Source organism: Hemicordylus capensis, chromosome 3, assembly GCF_027244095.1.
Source record: "Hemicordylus capensis ecotype Gifberg chromosome 3, rHemCap1.1.pri, whole genome shotgun sequence".
Lineage (NCBI taxonomy): Eukaryota > Metazoa > Chordata > Lepidosauria > Squamata > Cordylidae > Hemicordylus > Hemicordylus capensis.
The window spans coordinates 245,117,584-245,140,693 of NC_069659.1; the positions used below are offsets into that span (position 1 = coordinate 245,117,584).

The 23,110-nt window shown below is 43.1% G+C and overlaps 1 protein-coding gene across 3 annotated transcripts in view; it reads right to left on the reverse strand.

The window, feature by feature from the left end:
* Positions 1-3,828: 3,828 nt before the first annotated feature.
* The window catches only part of HTR7 (5-hydroxytryptamine receptor 7), a 103,700-nt gene continuing 84,418 nt past the window's right edge, over positions 3,829-23,110 (reverse strand). For 2 of the 3 annotated variants that reach the window (XM_053312241.1, XM_053312243.1), the window contains exon 3: positions 3,829-5,458. In XM_053312241.1, coding sequence (XP_053168216.1) covers positions 5,416-5,458 — 43 coding nt within the window. In that variant the 3' untranslated portion in view covers positions 3,829-5,415. Of the gene's footprint in view, positions 5,459-9,896; positions 9,922-23,110 lie in introns of all 3 variants that reach the window. The other variant, XM_053312242.1, reaches the window with a different exon arrangement.

A 23,110-nucleotide genomic window follows, 5' to 3' on the forward strand; every position in this document is an offset into this window, starting at 1 on the left:
AGCATATTGCCCCCAACATTCTGGGTACTCAATGGTATATCCAATGATGCCCATGTCATGGATATTTTGCACACACAAATGTTTCAGATCATTTAATCTGTCTGCTGTCATTGCTAAAGGTTCTTATTGCAATCCTTCAAAATTAGCTAGTTTAGAATCTACCTACACCTCAGTGAGAACAATTCTCTCCTGTCCAACCATCACACAGGGATCATATTTCTGCCATGTTCCCATTAACTGAAGAGTCCCTCTTTTTTGCACTTTAGGATCTCTAATCAAGGGAAGAGTGCCAGTCTTCTTGTGATGCAGAGGTATGTCCATGTTAGAATGGTCCAGCAGTGAGTAAGGGTGTCAAAATAATTGAGCAGGTATCACTGAATTCATGGCCAAGTCTAATGCCTTTGTCTTCTGCCTGTGGGCTTCTCAGAGGCATCTGATTGGCATTATGAGAAGCAGGATGATGGTCTAGATGGTCCATGGCCTGATCCAGCACTTCCTTTATTCTTAATCTGGACCCTGACAATATCTCCATCTCCATCTTCTTCATCTAACAAGTTATTCTTGTCATGTTTTCCTGGTGTGGAAAATCTCTGTACAATTGGTATCACTCTCTTCATATAGGTTTGCATTTTTAAAAAGAAGAGAAAAGCTATGTAAGGTGCAATCTTGCACTTCATGAAGGGCCATTCCTTTCCGCTTCATCTATCCCAAACTGGGCTGCTTTGAGGTATGCCACTCATTTGAGAGGGAAGGGGGGAGCTCCTTCCAGCTCCCCCCCTTCCCTCTCAAATGAGCCCCTTTTTGGACAGGCTGTTTTGGGGCATGCCACTCATTTGAGAGGGGATCTGGAAGGAGCTCTCCCTTGTTCCAGTGCCTACACGCAGCGGAAACTGCCTTCCTTAAGGTAAAATGGGGAAACTTCCTCTCCCACCACCACATCTTTCCAAGTTGCCCCATTCTGCTCAGGGGCATTTTAATGTGAAGAGGGAACTAGCCTCTCGTCCCCCGGCACTCCCTGGAGCAGCCGCTGTGCAGCCTTCATTTGCAGCGGCATTTAGAAGTAAAAAAGGGGGTTTCATCCTCGCCACCCCTACCCTCCTTGTAGCGCCAGCAAGAGGCTTACTCTCTTGTCATCACCGCCAGCAGCAGCAGTTTTAAAAGTAAAAACAAAACAAAACAAAAGTTTAAAACAAAAATCTCTCCCCCTTCCCAAGGTCTGCCACTCCTCCAGGATTCGCCGCCATAGGCAATTGCCTCCATTGCCTCTGCGGTAATCCAGCATTGATGTTATGTGTCCATAATGCTGTGCTGCAGGGCTGCTGCACCCTTCAAAGGCAACATTGGGACCACACAAAGTAGGTGGTTGCACAAGCAGGCCACACAAGCAGTGCTTCTGCAGATTTCCTCATTCGGGGCAATGGGGAAACTTACGAACAGCTCTGCTGCATCAGGCCCAAGGCCTATCTAGTCCAGCATCCTCTTTTACACAGTGGCCCACCAGATGCCTCTGGAAAGCCCACAGGCAAGAGCTCAGGGCATGCCCTCTCTCCTGCTGTTGCTCCCCTGCAACTGGTATTTAGAGGCATCTTGTCTCTGAGCCTGGATGTGGTCTATAGCTACTAGACTAGTAGCCATTGGTAGACCTGTCCTCCATGAATTTGTCTAAGGGCTTTTTAAAGCCATCCAAGCTAGTGGCCATCACCGTATCACATGGCAGAGAATTCCATAGATTAATTATGTGTTGTGTGGAAAAGTACTTCCTTCTGTTGGTCCTAAATTTCCTGGCCTTCAGTTTCATGGGATGACCTCTGGTTCTACTGAGAGAGGGAGAAAAATTTCTCTCAGTCCACTCTCCCTACTCCATGCATTTTTATACATCTCTATCATGTCTCCCTGTAGTTGACTCTTTTCCCAGCTAAAAACCCGCAGATGCTGTAGCCTTGCCTCATTAGGAAGCTGCTCCGGGCCCGTGGTCATCTTGGTTGCCCTCTTCTGCACTTTCTCCAGTTCTATAATGTCCTTTCTGAGGTATGGTGACCAGAACTATACACAGTACTCTAAATGTGGCTTAGCATCTCAGTTCCCCATTTGCAAACAGATTTAACAAATTTCAGCAAAATTTGTTAGTCTCTTCAATAATAAAATATTATTTCTTAGGATATTTAGAAATAAAATGGTGTTTCATCTTGGAACTTTGAATTTTATTTAAAATTGCTATATCAACATACTATAACATCAGTTACAGAAAATTCATGACTGATCCAGTGAGAAATGTAGGGACTCTTCTTTTGCTATTATCTGTCAAGCAGACATTAGGATACACCTATATTACTCATTGTAATTGGTTTTGTGTAAGTTTAATGGACTCCCCCCCTAAATCCTGGGGATTGCAGTATAGTAAAGCTACTAGCAATCTCTAGCCAGCTGCACAGGATCATGGTTCCTTAGGGTTAAAGATTGACTACTAAATCAGTTAAAGTCTGTAGTATACATATCCCTTTAGGGTTAGGGTTAGGTTAGCGAAAGAGACACACCATTGAGCACATCATTGGCCTTTGTGTATTTTTCCAAGTGGAAATAGCTGTGAAAGGGGTGTGATAAGAATTGGGATTGTGACAAGGGGAGGCTGTTTTTAAACCTTTATACCACACTCCGATCCTGACCAAAAATGCCCCCTCCTCCCCACTGGCTGCTATTTGCTGTGGGAGGGAAGCTGCCATTGGCCAGCGAAGCTTGCCTTTTGCTGCAGACTCTGGTTTAAAAACAGAAACCATGGCTGGTTCAAGTTCTTTAGTGAAGATGATAGTGTGCTTCCTGTTTCCTATACCCATATGGGTCCCATGTAAAAGAGGGGAATGGGGAGAAGAGGGGAATTCAAAGGGGTATGTTGGAACTCTGTGAGAGTAGGGAATTTGTTGGAGTTCTGACTGTCAGAGTCTCCTCCTGTCATTGAGGAATTCATTCCAATAAAGCCTGACATAGGGTATGTACATCAGGTCTGACGTGCCTGTTGCATCCAACCCAAATGCACAGCCCTAATAAATGCAGTAATGCTGCTTCCATAGCCACCCGGTTTTAAAAGCTGCTTATCTTTCAGCTTTGCTGCAGCCCAGTACAGAGCCTTATGGCTCCATTAGACTGTGCATCATGTCAACCATTATTTTCAATAGAAGTACTTAACAAAGACTGCTGATAGCACGCACCATCTTAAAAGAGACTTCCCTGTTTTCTTTCATATAGGAGGGGAAATCTCCTGAGATGATGCCTCTATGACATGTGTATCATTAAAAACAAAGTAAATATGCTTCCAGCTTCTGAACTATTGTTTTTACCCATATGCAAATGCATGCTGATTTGTTAGCTTACTTGACTAAAGTGCATTCAGTTCAACTGAATTAAGATTCTTCTATTCAATGACTGCCCAAATAAAAACATTAAAGCTGAAGGGTACTCATTTTTTCTCTTACATAATGGTCAGATTTGTTTGTTCTTTAATACGTATCTTTTGGGAAATCAGTCTGAATTAACAAAAGGCATCATATATAAAAATGCCCTGAGCCATTTTTGGAAGGGTGTTATAGAAATCAATCAAACCAACAATATATGTAGGAATCACAGTAATTAATGCTGATACTCAAGTATAGGACAGGGTCCTGGCAAACTTTCAACAGAGGTAGCAAGTCTCCCTGATAATATGTATTGTCACCACATGAGCAAACGATAACTCTGTCTCACAAAGCTCAATGCAAGAAATATGATGCTAAGTGAAAAGGGGCCGTCACACATAAAAAACAGGGGAAACATACACAACATGAAAGGCAGCTGAAATCCTACCACATTCATATAATTTATTTAACACATTTTAGTACACCCCAAAATGACATTAAAATAGGATGGCAGACATATAAATGAATGATATTCAAATATATCTTGGTTTTGCTTGTGGTAACATTGGTAATGCATCAATGGTAGCCTCATGTTTTCCAAGAAAATACGATTCACCCTTTCCCTTTTAAGTCAACAAATGATTCACCAGGATTTTTTTAGGGCCATATGATGATTACTTCTGAGCAAACTCTGACACATTATTATGGTTTATCTCCCATTTCTACTTCAGCCAACCATTGGTCCCAATCCAGAGAGAATTAGTTGCAATTAAGCCCTACTGAAATTAATTGGACATGTTAATTATTATTATTTTTATTATTAATAATAATTTGATTTCTATACCGCCCTTCTAAAAATAGCTCAGGGCAGTTTACACAGAGAAATAATAAATAAATAAGATGGATCCCTGTCCCCAAAGGGCTCACAATCTAAAAGAAACATAAGATAGGCACAGTCACTGGAGGTACTGTGCTGGGGCTGAATAGGTTCAGCTGTTAAGCTAATAATGAATAACTTAATTCTCAATCATTTCAATGAATCATGTGCATGGATCCCTTTCTCTGGATTGGGGCCAGAATATCTCATACCTTCTACTGGAAAGCATCTTCACATTTCAAGCATTTTGCCATGAAAAACATCATTTAGCAGCCCCGCAAAATACATTCTGTGAGCAGAATTTATAGCATTATCTTGTCTAAAACGTATGGGAAATGGTCATATTAAAAAAGCTGTCAATTTCTTATCCATGACTGTGTTTGCACATTTACTTCATACACATCTGGTAATGACTATATTCCCATGATGATCAGCAAAAGGAAGAAGCTGAAAAAGAAAGGAGCAAAAACGAAGGGACTGTGTGAGAAAAGGTGGATAAAAGAGACTCTCTTCTTACACTGCTTGTTTGCTCTTCCTTGTCAAAACCAAGACTGTTAAGACTAGAACCAAACAATCTCTGCCATTTGCATGGACCGATAAAGGTGCAAAGATCCTCAGTGTTCTGTTTGGCATACCTCTCAACTGTTTCTCTTTGTGAGGGGAACCTTGACATATCTGGCAAAATGTTGCCTCCTCTTGCTGAAATGTTAAAGGGGCAGAGAACAATTAGCAGGAGCAGTCTGCAAAGCCAGTGGATTGGCGGGACAAGTGCAGAATGCCCCTCACAATAAGGCACACTTGAGAGATTTCTCCTCTGCTTTTTCTATTGTGTGTCAAACTGCTTATTGCTAATGCAATTTGCCTTTTACAAACAACCCCCCAAAAAGTTTATTTGTACTCAGCAGGCATTTGTTCTGCTAAAGAAAGAAAGGTGAAGAGAGAGAGAGAGAGAGAGAGAGATGTCACTGTGATCAGCAGAAGTACATGTAATACAGAATACCAAGCTGATTGACTGTCTTTACAATATTTGCTTCTGAAGTAGATCTGGTACATTTCATTAACCCGTCCGTTTCTCCTTGTGGAGTGCATCTTCAGCACAGTCCTTTGCTCGGCAGTGCCTTGTTCATATATGACTACTTGATCTGCATTTAGTCATAAGTCATGGCTCTTTTTTCTTGAGTAATCGGAGCTCCTCCTGTTTTTTTAGAAAAAGAATTTACAAAAATTCAGTATTAATGAACACAGCATAATTCATACTATTACAGAACACAACACAAGACTTTTCTCACCAGGCAGGCTTGACACACATCAGAGCAAGTTCTACCATACTGCTGCTTATAAGGGACTTTTGGAATTAGCCCTACAGAGTCTTTGCAGGATGGAATTCAGAACACAGACAGACAGAAGTTGGTTTGAGCAAAGGATGAAGCATGATCAAGCCCAGGCAGGATCATGCAGGGAAAAATTCAAGAAGTGTTCAATGTACATTGCGAACCACTCTAAAGGTCAAATGGATATATGGGTGAAGGAGACATCTATCACTGCAAGGCATGGTCAGAAGTTCCCAAGGTGAACACTTGATGGATGGGCCCCTTCCTGATTGATTTCTGGGAGGCTGAGCACAGCACAACTAAGGATCATTTGTCTAGATCAGGCTTGCTCAACTTAGGCCCCCTGGCTGTTTTTGGACTACCATAATCCCCAGCCACAGTAGCCAAAAGCCAGGGATTATAGAAGTTGTAGGCCAACATCTGCAGGAGGGTCAAAGTTGAGCAGCCCTGGAGCCAGGTCTCACGATTGGTGAGACCTGGTTTGGGAAGCACAGTGGGGAGAGTGGGCTAGCCCGCTCTCCCCACAGACGATCCGGGTGGGAGCCCTGGGCAGCTGGATTGGCAGCTCACACGATTGCCGGCTCCGTGACGGAGCCGGCGGGGGCTGGGGAGTGCACAGAGCATACTGGGGAGACCCCCGGAGTCGGGAGGTGGCTTTTCGCCTACCCTCCAGGGGCTACTTGTGAGTAAACGCGGCGCAGAGCCACGCACGGCTACTCACGATCTTCAAAACCAGGTTTGTGGAGCACTCGCTCCCCAAACCTGGTTTTAGGGCAGGGGTATTTAGGCGGGTTACCTGCCTAGGAACCACCAGGCTCGCAGCCGAGCCCGGTGGTTCACACGATGGGGTGAAATCGGGCTAGCCTGATTTCACCCCATTGTGTGAATAGCCTCATGGTCTAGATGAAGGTAGGGCCAAAGGGGTTTCAGGATGTTCAGACAAAGGAATTGGGAAGGTGTAAAGGTGGGGGAAGGATAAGAGAAGGAGAAAGGGCCAGACTTCCTCCACAGACCAACACCTGCCCATGGAGTCTTGCAGGCTTTGCATTAATTAGTATCTATTGAAAGCGAGCTCCTTTTTGGTCTCTTTTTCACTTTAGTGTGATCGAGAAAACAGAAGCCAAGGTGGGATTATGAAGATCAAGAGGTGGAGTTCTCCAGATGGGGTGGGCTTAGTTAGCAATAGTTACCAGGGACTTGTATAAACAATCCAAATTAAACACACTGCAGGCTGGGACAGAGAAAAAAGGCTAAACCTGCCTCTTGTCTTAGGAACTAAGGTAAAGTTGAGTGGCCAAGGAGTTGTTACCCAGAACTGCTAGAACGGTTTGTGATATAGCCTTGTGGTTTTTTTTGCATAGTTCAAACCTATTTGGAAAGTTCTTTTATAAAGGGAAGAATGACACTTTATGGCACAAACAAAGGGTTCCCACTAATGCATGTGCCTCATAATACTAATGAGAGGGCAATTTTCAGGGCAGAAACAGAAGTGGGGTGTCTTAAACCTTCCTCTCACCTACCAAATTTCCCCTTAAAATATATCCTGGGGCTTTTTAAAAAAACAACACACACATTCTCCCACAAAGCTGTGTTCAGAGAATGGACTTTCCATAAGAAACTATTTCTATCCACATATGTGAGAATTGTGTTTTCTCCCTCCATCAGAAAAGAAGCAGCAAAATTCCTGTCTTGGTCTGGGAAATGAATCTTACTCACATAATTATTTAAGGCACACAAATAACTTCAGTACATTTGTTGGTAGAGTTTAACATACATTTAAAATGCCTGGATATCTAATGCAAACATCTAAACTATTTTTCTCACTCAGCTCTCTGACCAGGTAAAGCAACATCTACAACATTATCACAACAATGAAGATTAAGGCCAAATCCTGCCACCTTCTCCAATGGTTGTGGAAAAACAGAATTAAGGTAAAACAATATAGATGAGCCAGGACACATTTACAATTTCCTGTGCCATGGGATTTGTGAGCCTATTAGAGGCTCCCTCTCTCTCTCTCTCTCTCTCTCTCTCTCTCTCACACACACACACACAGAGATACACAATGATTTGTACTCCAAGATGAAGCACTGAGATCCAGGATTTGGTCCAAAGGGCTGAACTACACATTACAAAGAAAGTGGGGCTTTCCTTCTTCTCCGTGACATCTAGGTTCAACTTACACCATGTCCTAATTATGATGTGCATTTCCTCATCCTCACCAGTTATGTTGAGCATGGATTAGGAAATACACATTCTAATGATGCAATGATATAGCTGAATAGAAGTTCTAGTGGGCAGACTCAGGATCAGTTTTCCCTATATCAGGAATTCCCAGTTGTTGTTGACTACAACTCCCAGCATCCCCAGCTACAATAGCCTTTGCTTAGGGATTATGGGAGTTGTAGTCAACAACATCTGGGAATCCCTGTTGGAGGGAACACTGCTCAGGATGGTGTTTTTGGCAGCATTCTCACATTCTTTTTAGCATGTATCCCTACCCTAAAGAACACAAGCAAGCAAGCACATCAGCATATACACAATAGGTGGAGTCACATGATTATGAATAGGGTAGGAGAGGCCTCCAACCGAAGTTAAGGAGCTGTGTTGCTTCCATTTTCTGCTCATGTGTGAGTTAAAAACAAATTTGGAGGCACTGGCAGTGATTGTGTGATAAGCAGCAACAGAGTTAGAGGGGTTTTTTGTCCTGCCTCGTTAAAGACTTGGGTACCACTGCCACAGAGGAGGGATCAGAAGTGCACCTAGGTAATTTTGGAGCATGGACCTAAAGGCCTTTGAAGTTCCCCCCACCCCCACTGCAAGTTAAGCATCATCCCCCCCACCACACACGCCGTAACACATGTAGTATTTTTAACATGTGGATTCTTGAGGGCACAAACAGCAACTGAACTCACAAGAATGTAAGAATATAAAAGAGGTATATTTATGCAAATATGCATTAGCAGAAACATTTCAACATGCAACTTAACATATCCCCATCCCACATATCCCCCCCCCCCCAAATCCGGCTCTAAAGCACCTGGCACAGGTCACAATCACACTTGGCCACCTGGCATTGTGCAGGCTGGCAGCACGGTGCAGTGACCACACACCCCATAATAGACTAAAGAGGATTTGGGGGCCCCCAGGGAGTGTGGAGGTCCTGGACTTCAGCCCCCAAGTTCAGGGGTAAGAGCACCTCTGGGAGGCACCCCTCTGATTCAGCTGCTGCTCAGCATATGATCACTGCCAGTGCCTCTGAACTTGTATTTAACTCACACACAAGCAGAAAAGTTACCACCGGCTCATCTGTTGGGTACTCAGGGACGGGCCTTCTCCGCTGTTGCCCCGAGCACTTTGGAATGTGCTCCCTGCTAAAATAAGAGCTTCCCCATCTCTGCAAATTTTAAGAAGTCCTTAAAGATGCATCTGTTCATCCCAGCTTTAAATTAAATACTGCTTTAATAGTTCTTAACATGGTTTTAAAATTTTAAATTGTTATAATGTTTTAATTTTTTTATTCTGTTGTAATTTGTATTGTTTTACTGTACACTGCCCAGAGACATAAGTTGGGGGCGGTATACCAATATGTTAAATAAAAAATGAAAAGAAATGGGAACACGCACATCTCCCAAGTTAGGGTAAGAAGCGTCTCCTACCCAATTAATGGCTGCAAGAACAGCCTTAATGTGTTCTTTGGTATACTCATCATTCTAACCACTGCCCTCTTTTTAGGGTCCATGAAAAAGGTAACCTTACTTCAAAAGGTTACCTTTTTCATGGACCCTAAAAATATACAGGCCAATATCCTAATGAATGTGGTGCTTGCACAATGAGCAGATTTGCACTGGCACAAGTAGACTGCACAGCTGCACTAAATCACAGGGATTCGCAGAACTGCACAACTGCGTTCTTGAACAGAAGTTCCCTGCAAAGTATAGGAGGCATGCTACCGGCTGCCCACCTTGTTGCACATGCATGTTCATGCCAGCATAGCACTAGTCTGGAACACAAGCTCCAGATTTAGCGCAAGCAACTAGCATGATACCGTGCACTAGCACAACGTCTTTGCACAAGCACAGCATTAGAACTTGCGTTTTGGGCAGTATAAAAATGTGATAGATAAATAAATAAATAAATAAAGTTAGGATGTTGGCCCCAGAATGATGAAAGAAAGAAATATGCCAGAGACCAAAGACACAGAGGACAAAAATTTACAACAGACATCCAGGATGTGGCGTACAGTGAAAAGCGTTCTTATTTTAATTCAAAAGAAAGACATTAGAAATGAGGTTAACTAACCATAAAGTTTTATCCAAGGTCAAAACTAGGTTTAGAGGGAAAGATAGCAATAAATAATAATAAAATAGCAACGATAATACCTGTCTGTCAGGAATCAAAGTATGTTCTTATACATATATCCAAGAGACTTCAGACAAAAGATATAGTTTTTAAAAACATAACTAATTTGTATCCCCTTTCACCAAAACAGTGAGTTCAATCACACAATCAAAACCTGTATTCTACCTGGGTTTGGGAGCTGTGTGTGCTCCCAATTTTTGGTTGTGTGGAAGTAAGGTAGGAGGAAAACCTGGGTAGAAGTTATTGTGTGGAAGCTAGGTAGGAGGAAAAGCTACCCAGGTTTTCCTTCCACTTTGCCTCCACACAACCAATAATTGGAAACACACACAGCTCCCAAACCTGGATAGAGCACAGTTTTTGATTGTGTGAATGACCTCAGTGTACTGTATGCTTTTCAGAGCTTCCATGTACTTCCTTTATTCAATTCAACCCTACAGAGTCAGGGCTAAATGATAAGTGCTGTCGCCCACAGATAATCATGCTTCTTGGGAAAATCATTTCTCATACATAACAAGTATGAATGAGAAGTATGTATTCTTTTGAAGATCATGAAAATAACCTAACATTTAAACTAGGCTACAAAAATGATCAGTCAAATGATGGTTTATGTATTTTCTGTAGGAGCATTTTTCTCTTGAGCTGACTTTCCTGAAATAGCAAGGTCAAACAGAAAGAAAATGTGTGGGTGCATGCTGATGGCGTGCGGGGCTTTTTGGGATGTACACCACCCAGAAGGAAGCTGGAAGGGGTGGAGGAGGGCAGGTAAGCTCTCCTTTCTCTTAAAGTTTTCCTTTTGCATTTCCCTACAAGTGTTTGAACTGCACTTCAGGCACATTCCTGGTGGCAATTTGAATGGCAAACCATTAAACCTTAAAAAATCTGAAATGTTTAAAACTTTAAAGGGTGTACACAAAAACCATGCATCTATCTGCCTAAAATGTGGGTGGTCGATTGACCTTACATGGGTCTATTATGCATGTATCCCATTTAATCAAGTAACAAAAAAGTTATAAGCATTTTAGTGATTTCCCTTTATAGTCTATCCAAAGCAAAAATAAGAGCAGTTATTAAAATAACTGTTATTACCACCCACCACCCACACTAATGAAAAGAGAACAAGAAGAGCAATTCAACATACTTTAGAAAATAGAGAGCGGAAATGAGTAACCTCCCCGGTGCAATCTATGCATGTGTACCCAGGAATGCGTTTCACAGATGCTCAGCAGGGCTTGTTCCACCTCCTGCAACAATGAAGCTCTTTCAGGAAGTGTTTACCGAACGATCAGTAACAATGTCCAAAGAGAAGGAGAGACACTTAAAACTACATCAATCATGTGAATCCCCTTTTGTTTGTGTCTTCCCTTCTTCCAAGCTCCACAGGCATCACAGCAGAAGAGGGGTGCATTGCTACCGAAGTCCAATAAACCTGAAGCACGAGGCTACAGAATTTAATTTCAAAAGGGAAAGGGGAAAATCCAGACTTGGGGCCAATAGGAGGGACGGGTACATACAACACAATGTTCCACTCTCTAGCATGGGTGCAAAATAGCAACATAGGTCACCAAGGAGAAATCTGCAAGAACTGCTGCATGTAAACGCTCTGCTTCTGTGTAGTTCCACATGGAAACTCATGGAAATAAGTGCAAGAAAGCCCTCTGTCGGAAAGGATTTCATGACTGTCTCAGTTTCCAGGATGGGTGATTCTAGGAACTGCAGCATGGGCTGGGGCAAGATAGTCTTCATGCAGGCTGTACAGGTACTTCGGCTTCCTTAATTTCCCTTAATTAATGTATTTGGATTAAGCAAACCTAAAGAGCCACCTAATGGCGCAGCAGGGAAATGTCTTGACTAGCAAGCCAGAGGTTGCCAGTTCGAATCTCTGCTGGTGTGTTTCTCAGACTATGGGAAACACCTATATCTGACAGCAGTGAAATAGGAAGATGCTGAAAGGCATCATCTCATACTGCGTGGGAGGAGGCAATGGAAAACCCCTTCTGTATTCTACCAAAGAAAAACCACAGAGCTCTGTGATCGCCAGGAGTCGACATCAACTCGAGGGCATACATTACCTTTAAAGAGTCAAAGCATGAATGCCACAGTATCAGTAACCTGACAAACCCTGCTTTAACCACAAGGAATGTTAAATGCAAAGGTAATCATGCTGTATTTTTTAGTCTTCCTATTTTCCTGCCAAGGAGCTGATGTCAAGGGTAGCACTGATAAGCAATTGCCTCGTCCATTTAATAAGCAACATGATCCTCAGCTTAATGACTGCCTGCAGTACATTCATTTCAGCTTATTTGGCTCTTCACTTGCATTGAAAAATATTGAACCGTAAAACACCATCTGTGGAGGAGAAAATCAAAAGCTATACTTCTAAGTGGTCTAAATAGCAGTATCACAAATAGGTGGACTGGTACCTCACCTCAGGCTGATAAAAAATGAAAATGAAAATCTCCATTAACAACACTATTTCAGGGTACACCCTTTACAGGCAATCTTCCTCCTGCAATAGTGTCAAATAAGGATGGGTTATGATCACCCAGAGTGGTCCCTTCACATGGTCCTCCCAATGACATGCACTAGCATTCCTAGCACACATTTCTAGCTATTTGACATGCGTGTTAAATATTAATAGCAAATATTTCTTGTATGCAATAGAAAGGCTATAGTGGATACAGTTTGCCCTGAAAGTAGGCATTCTTTTTTGAATGCTGTTGTTCCAGATCATTAAGAAAGGATAGATATGATGACTTGGAACAAATGCTACAGGCACTGCAATGTATCTCCCTGGCACAAAAAACCTAGCGAAATATCGTTTAAGTCAAAGCACTTAGCATTCGATCAAAAAGGGCTGTGGAAATTTTGGTCCCACAGAAAGACACACAGAAACTGAGAGATGATACTTTTAATAGGGCCAACAACAAGTAGGTTAAAAACTAGAGGCCGCCCATCTGTGGCATGTTGCTCAGTGGCAAGGCCTGGGCTGGCCAATGTTTCTCCTTGCTTTGCTGTCACCCTTTGTTGTCACAGCCTCTCAAATAGCACAGCAGCTGCCACCACAGAGAACTGGCGAAGCATAACCTGGTGCCTCTGCCAGCATCTACAAAGCTTGCCTTTTCCACTGTACAGTGAGACCTTGCAAGGAGCTGCCTAGCCCAAGATTTGCTTGCAGGATTCTCAACCCACTGACAGTTCTATATCTATCTATCTATCACATTTTTATACTGTCTAAAACACAAGTTCTCTGTGTTGTGGTCCCAATGTTATTCCATTTAGAGGGCCATGATAATCTGAACAAGCCCTTTTGTGAAGCTAGACTATGAGGCTCTCCACACGAGCAGTGTAGAGAGTGTACGAGGGTTCTGCGGGGAGAGCGGGCTTGGCCCACTCTCCCCACAGACGATTGGGAGGCTAGTCCTGGACGGCCAGATTGGCTGCCCACATAGTTACTGGCTCTGTCACAGAGCTGGTAGGAGCAGTGGAGATTGGGGGCCGCCTGGCCCCCGGAAGTCCCAGCATGCCCCGCCCTAGCGCTTGGGAAATTCTAGGGAGACCCCCACGCTGGGAGGCATGTTGCAGCCGCCCCGTCGGGGGTCCCCTCATGAGTCGCCATGGTGACTCACAATCGAAAAACTGGGATCAGCAGAGTGCGTGCTCCACTAACCTCATTTAAGGGGAGGAGCACTTAGGGAGGTTTGCTGCCATAGCAGCACACGGCCAGGAAATACCAGGCTAGGCTCCCTTAGCCCAGTTTCTGCTGGTCGTGGGAATAGCCTCTATGAATATAATGCTAACCAAAGTGATGATTCACTTTATATTTAGTAGGGGGAGAGCAACTGGCCCTATTCAACTCCAGCACAGCATCCATCCAGTAAATGAAGCTAGTGTGTCCCTTGTTTTCATTTTTATTGTGATCCTTTGGGGACAGGGGGGCATCTTTTTCTTATTTCCTACATTTTTCTTATTTCCTACATTTTTTTTTATTTCCTACATATTTATTTCCTACATATTTCCTACATCTTTTTCTTATTTCCCTACATTTCTTGCTTTGAAGACTTTTTCACTGTATAGAAATACATAATAACAACCACCATTAACTGACAGCTTTGCTCTCTGAGCAGCTGAAACATCTGTAACATCAAATCCACTCAGCAAATCACTGCCAGAGGCTTCACCATAAAAACCCTTATTGCATTACAATACAGGTGAGCTATATTGAAATCTTTTTCAATAGATTGAAAAGTAAAAATAAAAAGCCTAAAAAAGAAAATAAGCATCTTAAATAGAGGCTTTAATGTGTTTTACAGCAGCTTGTATTTGAGAGGGTTTTTATTTATTTTTTTAAACCAGCTTTTATTGGGTTTGTTTTAGCTGATTTTCTAATCATGTTATACTGTTTAGTGGTTTATCTCTTTTAACTTTATGCTGTTTATCTGTTTCATTGTTTTGTTAGTGTTGTAAGCCACCAAGAGCAGTACTGCAGCAGAGGAGCAGGCTAGACATACTTTAAATACAATAATACTGCATCATCTTTAAACAACGCTGGTTGATACAATAAGCAATTGTATCGCCAATTACAGCTCGCCAATTATATGGATTTTGTCATTCTAGTTACAAGAGGATAGCACAGCAGACCTACACCAACCATTGGGTCGATTCTCACAATCACAGAGAGTGTGACACGCTCTCACACAAGAGAACGACATGCACGTTGCACTGGGGGATTCCCCCAAGAGATGGGCTCTTTACGCACCTGTCTCTGTGTGTGGCTGGGCTGGAAGCAGCCTGTGCTTGCTCCTTAACCTCAGCTAACAGCCAGGGCAAATAGCAGGGCTAGGCGATCCTGGCGGTTCTTATGCACAGCCTAACCCAGGCTGGGAGTCCCTAGCCTGGGTTAGGCTGTACATGAGAACAGGCTCATACATAGTCTATTAGCCAAGGATACAATCCAAGGGTAGATTCATTCAAGCATTTCCCACTCTTACATGTGACAGCTTTTTAGTAACTTGTAAAAGAATGAATGCCTAGCATTGGACACCCTGGTTTTCAAGGCTCTGAATTTGTTTGAGGCTGCATTCATCCCTGTTATTAGAACTGCAACAGCAGTGGATTATTTTCACAAGTAAAGGATCATTCACACAATCAAAAACTGTGTTCTACCTGGGTTTGGTTGCTGTGTGTGCTCCCAATTCTCAGTTGTGTGGAAGAAAGGTAGGAGGAAAACCTGGATACTTTTTGCTCCTACCTTGCTTCCACACAATGAGGCTCTTCTCACGACCACAGGGAAGTGGGCTAAGGGAGCCCAGCCCGCTTTCCTGCGGTTGTGGGAACCGCCGGGGGCCGCGTGGCTTCCGGCAGTCAGCCCGTTTCAGTTCCCCCCTTAAACGAGGTTAGCAGAGTGAGAACTCCGCTAACCCCATGTGACTGATTGCGTGCTGCTGTGGCGTGGCTCAGCGCTGCAGTGACACACGAGTAGACCCCCGACTCCTCTTCCCAGGATGCCCTGCACACTTGCACAGGGCATCCCGGGACCTCCAGGGGCAGGGCAGCCCCCAATCCCTGCTGCCCCTACCGGCTCCGTGAAGGAGCCAGTAGTCGTGTGGGCGGCCAGGGACAGCTCCTGCTCATCTGCAGGGAGCACACTGCTTGTGTGGAGAGCCTCAATGAGGCTGTCCTTATGATCAGCTAATACTGGGCTAGGAAAGCCAAGCCCAGTCTTGGCTGAATATAAGAACTGCTGGGCATGGCCAACCCACCAGAGACCAGCCTTTTAAATGGGGTGAAGTGAGCAAGCGCTCCCTTTGCCCCATTTTAAAATCATCTGCCAGCACCAGCTGGCACACAGTGCATTGTGGGATGTCTAGGGGCTGGGGTGATGCATCCCAGCTCCTCATCCTCCTCCACACTGCTGGGGAAAGCTGGTGTCTATGTGGGCTATGTGGTATCCACGAGTCTAGCACAGTCAGGGCAATCATCTGGGGGGTGGTGGTGGTAAGTTTTTACAGCCTTCCTCCCTGCGTGCCCCAAGCCCTTTTTCACTGATTGTGAAAAAGAGCTCAATCACTTCTACCCAGGTTTTCCTCTTACCTTACTTCCACACAAGCAAAAATTGGGAGCATACACAGCTCCGAAACCCAGGTAGAACAAGTTTTTGATTGTGTGAATGACCTCAGTATGATGACTGATTCCAGCAGTGGACTTGATGTCTCACCCCATCTGTATGCACCTCAGCTCTCTTACCTAGCATGTTTTGATCTATTAAGTTATATACATTTAATGTAAAGTTTTGGTGACAGTGATGGCTTGTGACTCCATCTGAGTTCTTCAGAACCAGCTCTGCTAATAACAGCCCTTATGTTGTTTTTATTAAAAATGTACCGGGGCAAACCTCGCACTCCTATGTCCCTCCCTTCCCCACATTTGCATGCAAGGAGAGGAAAGATGAAGCTTCCGTTTGTGCTTTTTACAAATCTCCATTTCCTGTTTTGTCCAAATACAGGAAATTGTAGTTTGTGCAAACCATAGCTAATTAACAAGCAATGGTTTCCCCCCCCCATATTTGGATAAATTTGTTATAAACCATGAATAGAAGCTTTAAATTTCCTACCCTTGTGCACTGGGTTTGGGCAGGGGGCAGGGGGAGTACGCCATGAGATGTTTTCATAACTACCACTAGCGCTTATTCAGACATTACACTGTATGTGAATTGAGGTTTCTGTACACATGTTTTTTGTGTGAATAATTGTGCAGGTGTTCATTATAAAACTGAACCTGGAGACAGACCCTTCAAATGCAGGTACAGATAGGAAGAGTACTACTGTATGTGTTCAGCATAACATATGAGGGACTGTACGTGTACAGTGATCTGTACATGCATGTTCTGTACAGATTGTATGTGCACCAAATGTAACATCTGAATATGGCTATTGCTTTGTAGTTATGACAGAATGCAGCTATTGTAGTTCAGCTAAATCAGATAACTGTTTTAAAGTGTCCACCAAGGAAAAGCAGACCGAGGTCCTGGGGGAACAAACATTCTGAAATGAAGTTTTACCTACCACCTCTTAAGTAGTTTGATGTTGACATTACTCTTCTTCTTGCATTGTTTTCATTTTATTTCTTTCCTGCCTCCTTAAGGGAGGAAGGACAAGTACAAGAAATTCATTTGTGAAGAAAAATGGCTCTGCATAAGAACACTTGAACCATTCTTTCCCCAATTAGAAGCAGATGCCTATAACTGGGCAAAGTTTCAGTGGGTAGCAGATGGTTTCAAAGGCCTGTCAATAGAATGCCCAAATAAACACCTGAATATGTGTAGACTTTCACTGGTGATGTCAGATTAGAGCCCTCTCTACCACCAGTGGTGGACTGCTAAAAGGTAAAGTGTGCCATCAAGTCAATTTCAACTCCTGGCACCCACAGAGCCCTGTGGTTTTCTTTTGGTAGAATACAGAATGGGTTTACCATTGCCTTCTTTTGCGCAGAATGAGATGATGCCTTTCAGCATCTTCCTATATCACTGATCCCTGATATAGGTGTTTCCCATAATCTGGGAAACATAGTCTGGGAAACATACCAGCGGGGATTCAAACCAGCAACCTTCAACTTGTTAGTCAAGCATTTTCCCACTGTGCTATCTGCTAGAAGTTCAATAAACCTGATGACTTTGCTGTCTGCCTGGGATAGCAAACACTGACAGGCCACAAGGGTTCCAGGTTGTGTAAACCTGCCTGAACCCCACCTTTCAAACTTAAAAACATGAAGAATACAGCAGCCCCACTTTCTCAAGTCAAACAGGAACTGGTATCATGAAACTTAGGGCAGCTTCATACTGGTGGCAATTAAGTATGGTACTTAATGGTGGCAATTAAGTATGGAAGAACCGCTGGTTCCCGTCAGGCATGCTCCCAGCTACTGCTGTCTCCTCCATGATGTCTGAACTCAGAAATGTCTGGTGGAGAACATCAGTAGCCCACCTAGCCTGACTTTGTTGACTCCAAATGTCTGGTCCTGAATGTCAGGCTGAGATGGGTCACCAATATTCTCCACCTGACATATCTAGGTTCAGACATCATGGAAGCTGCTGCAGTAGCGGAAGTGCATGCCCGCTGGGAGCTGGTGGCTTTTCCGTACTTAGTTGCTGCCGTTCTGTGTGAAGCAAGCCTGATTCTCAGCATTAGGTGACTAAATTAGCAGATAGCAAAAGGCAAGACAATACCGAGCCATTTATCATGGGCAGTGAGAAATGGCAATAAGGTTTGCGGGGAGGAAGTCATGAAGAGCTTACCTCCCTGCAGGCGATCCGTTTTCTTCCCTTGGGTGGGCGGATCGCCTGCCCAGACAAGCTGCTGCCAATAGCTCCGAGGATCATGTCGTGAGATAGCCTGGAGCCAACAGCACCAGAAGATTCAAAAAACCAAGCCATGTGCTACAAATGTAAATGAGTTTGCTTCACATACAGAGGGTTGTACAATGCTCTCCGTGTGTCTGTGTGAAACTCAATTTCTGTAAGGAACCACCTGTGTCATCAAAGGTGTCCCCCAAATACAGGGCAGCACTAGAAATAGTCATCCCTCGCCAACTGCGAGGGTTCCATTCCAGGAAAATCTCACAGTTGGCGAATTTGCAGATGACAAGCCATTGAAACCAATGGCAAACAGGGGGTTGGGGGAATTGTGGTCATGAAAGTACCACACAAAATACAGTAAAAATTAGAGGGAGGGGGGAACTCTCCAAATCCCTCCAAGTCAGTAAGAGGAGTGAAGGGGAACCCTCCCCCCCAATCACCCCCCTGACCCCTGGAAATTGCAAAGAAAACCCCCCAATTGGGAGAAAAAAATCTCACCAAACCATGGATACTTGGGTTGCGGCTGACGAGACCTGCCACAATTTCCCAGTTGCAGATACTCAAAACCGTGACTGGGAAAACCACGGTTGGTGAAGGTTGACTGTAATCCTGACACAGCATGAAATCCTACTATGAGATGTAGAAAGAGAGAGCAAACAGGGGTGGGGGAAAGGATCTCCATGCAAGTGCTCAAACCTTTGCTCAAATCTGAAGGAGTTTTCAGGATCCCAGCTCATACAACTAATGCTGTCGCCTGAACTATTTTCACATTTCGGATTATTTTGGATACTTGAGCATAGCACTCAGCACTGTTGCTCTATTAGTTTTCTTTCTGCAATACCTGATAATCAAGCATGATTTCTGCTAAAATCTTAAGAGCGATTCTAGGAATTCAAATGCCTATCCTTTACAAGTCAGCCTCCGCAGTCCCTACAGCCATTTTATTCACAAACGATGATCCACAAACCATTCTGTATATACTTTGTCTTGAAGGCTCACGTTTTCAGAAAGCATTTAAGGTTCAACTTCTGAGAAATGTTTTAAAAATACTCCTTGACTGAAGGTGGTTATTTACCATATTATGTGCACTTCTGAGAATGCAGAAAACTACAGTACAGATATACAATTATTTATAGCAGTCCAAAACACTGAGAGCAGTTTTTTTAAACATGTACTAGCAACTATTGGAAATGCATAGAGGTGGTGATGCTAGAAGAGAATGAGGCTGTAGTTCATCAGTAGAACATATGCAGAAGATCCCAGGTTCACGCCCTAGATCTCCAAGTAAAGTTAGGGAAGACCCCTGTCTAAAACAATGAAAAGTCACTGCCAGTCAGCAGGGGTGAAGAAATGTTGGCTCCATTTATCAGCCAGACAAAGTATTTTACTCATCAAGCTATATTGGTACATCATCAGGACTTTTTTCACTCGTCAGGCATCATTTTTCACTTGTCACAGACCAGTAGATTTCTGCAGCCATGCCAATCAGTGAAGGCATACCCAGCTAACTGGACCAATAATCTGATTTATTATAAGGCAGCTTCCCACAGTAGGAAAGGTTGGGGTGGGGACACTGATGCAGAAGCAAATGAGAAAAATAGCCCCAAAGATGCATTGAAGATGCATTTTATTGAGTCCAACACATTTTGGATCAGTGAGTAACTCTTCAGAGGAACACTAAAAAAAAAAAAGTTATATAAAATTCATTTAAGAAGGCAGACATTTTTTAAAAGTCAGAACTGGTCTAGTTCAAGGGCCTACAACCTGGAGGCTTCTCAACTGCAAGATTAGCTCTTTGTCAGAGGATAGTCAAAGGAAGTCTTAACATCAGCCAGAATGAGTTATGATGTAAACCATTTACATTCGTATACTTGCCTTAACTTTACCATGGGGTAAGGGTGAGTAACCGGGGGGAAGAAGTCTTTCTTGAATGTTATTCTAATACTTTATATATAACTACTGTAAACTGGAAGTTCAAGAGATGATAATGTATTTATGTTCTTCTTCTTTTTAAATAATTTTTTTAAAGGAAGTTTTAACAACAGCCAGAATGAGGGTCTTGAGTTAAAAAACAGAAGTATAGTCCTTTTCAAAATAAATAGAAAATTGTTCCCCCCAAAAAAGGCTCATATGACCTTAGCTTATACTAGCAAAACTTCACAAGGAAGTTTATGTAAATATTGGCATTTGTTGCAGAACACAGCTGGATATGAAGAAAAATCTGTGGTTGCTTCTAAGTGAGCTAGAAGCCTCAAGGACTGGGTAGCCCTTAGCGACACAGGCATTCAACTGGATTACCAACAATTCATTCTGGAGGTTTCTTCTTTTTCTCACAGATGTCGTTCTTGTGGTCATTACATGTGCTGCAAGCTCACTCCAAGTAGTAATTATTTTTGAAATCATATTGCCCAAAGGAAATATATGCAGAAACAATTCACCACCTGCACAGAACCGACAGGAGCAGTGTGGCATACACTATCAAATGCAGCTGAGAACCTATACAGTGGTCAAATTATGAGAGCTCTTAAGAGATGGCTACATCAGCCATATGTACCAACAAATGAGTTAGTGCCTCCCCAGTGAGACATTTGTTTGAAACATAATTAACCATCCATGACTTCTTTGGGGGTAATAGAAAACTTGAATAAACATAATGTTAAAGCATTTTAAAGAGGGAAATGCATTGAACGTTCACGTTACAGTCTTAATGAACAACTTTGTTTTCTTCTATGGCTTTAACTGGTTGCCTTTCCATTTTCCTTTCTCCTTTTTGTAAGTCACTACTAGTTTCTATATACTGTGTTATAGCCAAGTTTCACAAATTTTGGTTGGCCTTGGTAGCCAAGCCAAAATTTGTAGTTGCCAAGACAGTCCCTCCACTTTATTGCAATCCAATATATACTTCAGCCATTTCCAGATGGCAATACACTGTGCAATGTGAAAAACGTTTGTGCAAGTTTTAAATGAGAACTGACTCCCCTCCACACATCCCTCTTTTCCAGTGGGATCTCATGCTCTGTTCAGATGCTGAGCAAGAACTTTGTGTGATTTTCACAGCACCACTTGTCCCCCATTCACCAGAAAAGTAGTAATGAAAAAAGGAAAGGAAAGGTTGTGCTGTTGAGTCAGTGTCAACTACTGGTGACCACAGAACCATGTGGTTTTCTTGGTAGAATACAGAAGGGGTTTAAAGGGGTGGGCTATTTTTGGAAAGCACGAGCTGGTCAACAAGTGCAGCTGCAAAAATTGTGCAAGGTCCCTGCTCAGCATCTGAACAGAGTGTAAGATTCCACTGGGAAAGAGGAGTGTGTGGAGGGTGAGCCAGTCTCACTTAGAACTTGCGGGCAGAAACCTGTTTCCACTGTGACAGAGGGCTTCAGGAGCAGGAGATCACTCCAGAAGAAATGCCCACTCACTTCACTGCAAAACGCATGCCTAAGAAAGGCACACAGAGCAGCATGGTAGTTCCGCTGAAGCCCCGTAGGTGTAACTTATGCACCCTCTTTGTCAGTCAGGATGTCAGCCAATGTGATCATAGAATGATTCCAGGGCTGCTCAGCTTCAGCCCTCCTGCAGATTTTGGCCTACAACTCCCATAATCCCTGGCTATAGGCCACTGTGTCTGGGTATTATGGGAGTCGTAGTCCAAAAAATCGAAAAGGCCTGATTTAATCCAACTGCTGTTTTAAAGAGGATTTCTTTTAAATCACTACTAAAGATTTATGTGCCTAGAGTTTTTATGCAGTTATAAAATTCATCCCATTCCTGTGTTAAAGAGCTCACCCCACCCACCTCTTCCTCCTTTTGAGAATAATTCCTGAGTCCCTTTTCTCATTTGTCCATACAGGCCAATGAACCTTTTAGGTACTGCCCAGGGTGGTTCCATACTGCAAGTTCTACAGTGGATGGAGGTTGTGTAAAATGCTTCAGTTTGGCAGCATCGTATTCAAAATGTAAATAAAGGGTGGAAGCCATTAGCCGCATAGTTCATGGTACAGCTGTGGCCGTTCATATTGCCACCCATAATGACGTGTTTTCCCAGGCAGGGACTGTTCATATTGATTGTAAGATGTGCTCTCTGTGCCCTCCTACTGACCCATTTTGGGTCAATGGGGTCACAGAAGATGATGATGGGGTTTTTTTCACAGAAGGGGGATGATGACATGATGTGGCTTTTAAAAAAAATTCTTGGTAGCTTTGTGCAAAGCCACCAGCAGGGGGAGCAGTCTTTTCTAGCTTGTGCAAACTTAACTTTGGAATTATTTTTTTAAAGGATTATTTCAAAAACTGAGAGGAGATTAAGATATTGAAACGTGAAATTGCTGAATGAACCCTCCACATTACACCATGGAAACAGCGGGATAGTCCTCCTAAAACAGCAAAATGCAGCTTTTTTTCCCAACGCACATGCAACAATGTAGCACCAAAACACAAAAGAGAAAACCCGAAAGAAAGTATCAGATATGTGAAAAGCACTTTGATGTGCAGCACAGGCACTGTGGTGTCACAATACAGGCAATACAGAAGCATACTTAGCAGATACACAATGAAATTGTTGTAGAGTGTAATCTAGAAAGTGCACAGGAGAGGTTTCCTTTGGGTCTAGTCTCTACAATGACTAAGATAGTCCACTTCTTTGTTTGATCAGGTAACTTCCATCTAAATTCAAGTCCAAAGAAGTTATTCTTGAACAAACTTAATCTGTACAAAATACAATACAGGACTGATAGAGTTTATTGAGATTTTAGCCACAGTGATTCAAGTGGTGGGTGTTTTTTTTGGGGGGGGGTTGTGATAAGGTGCT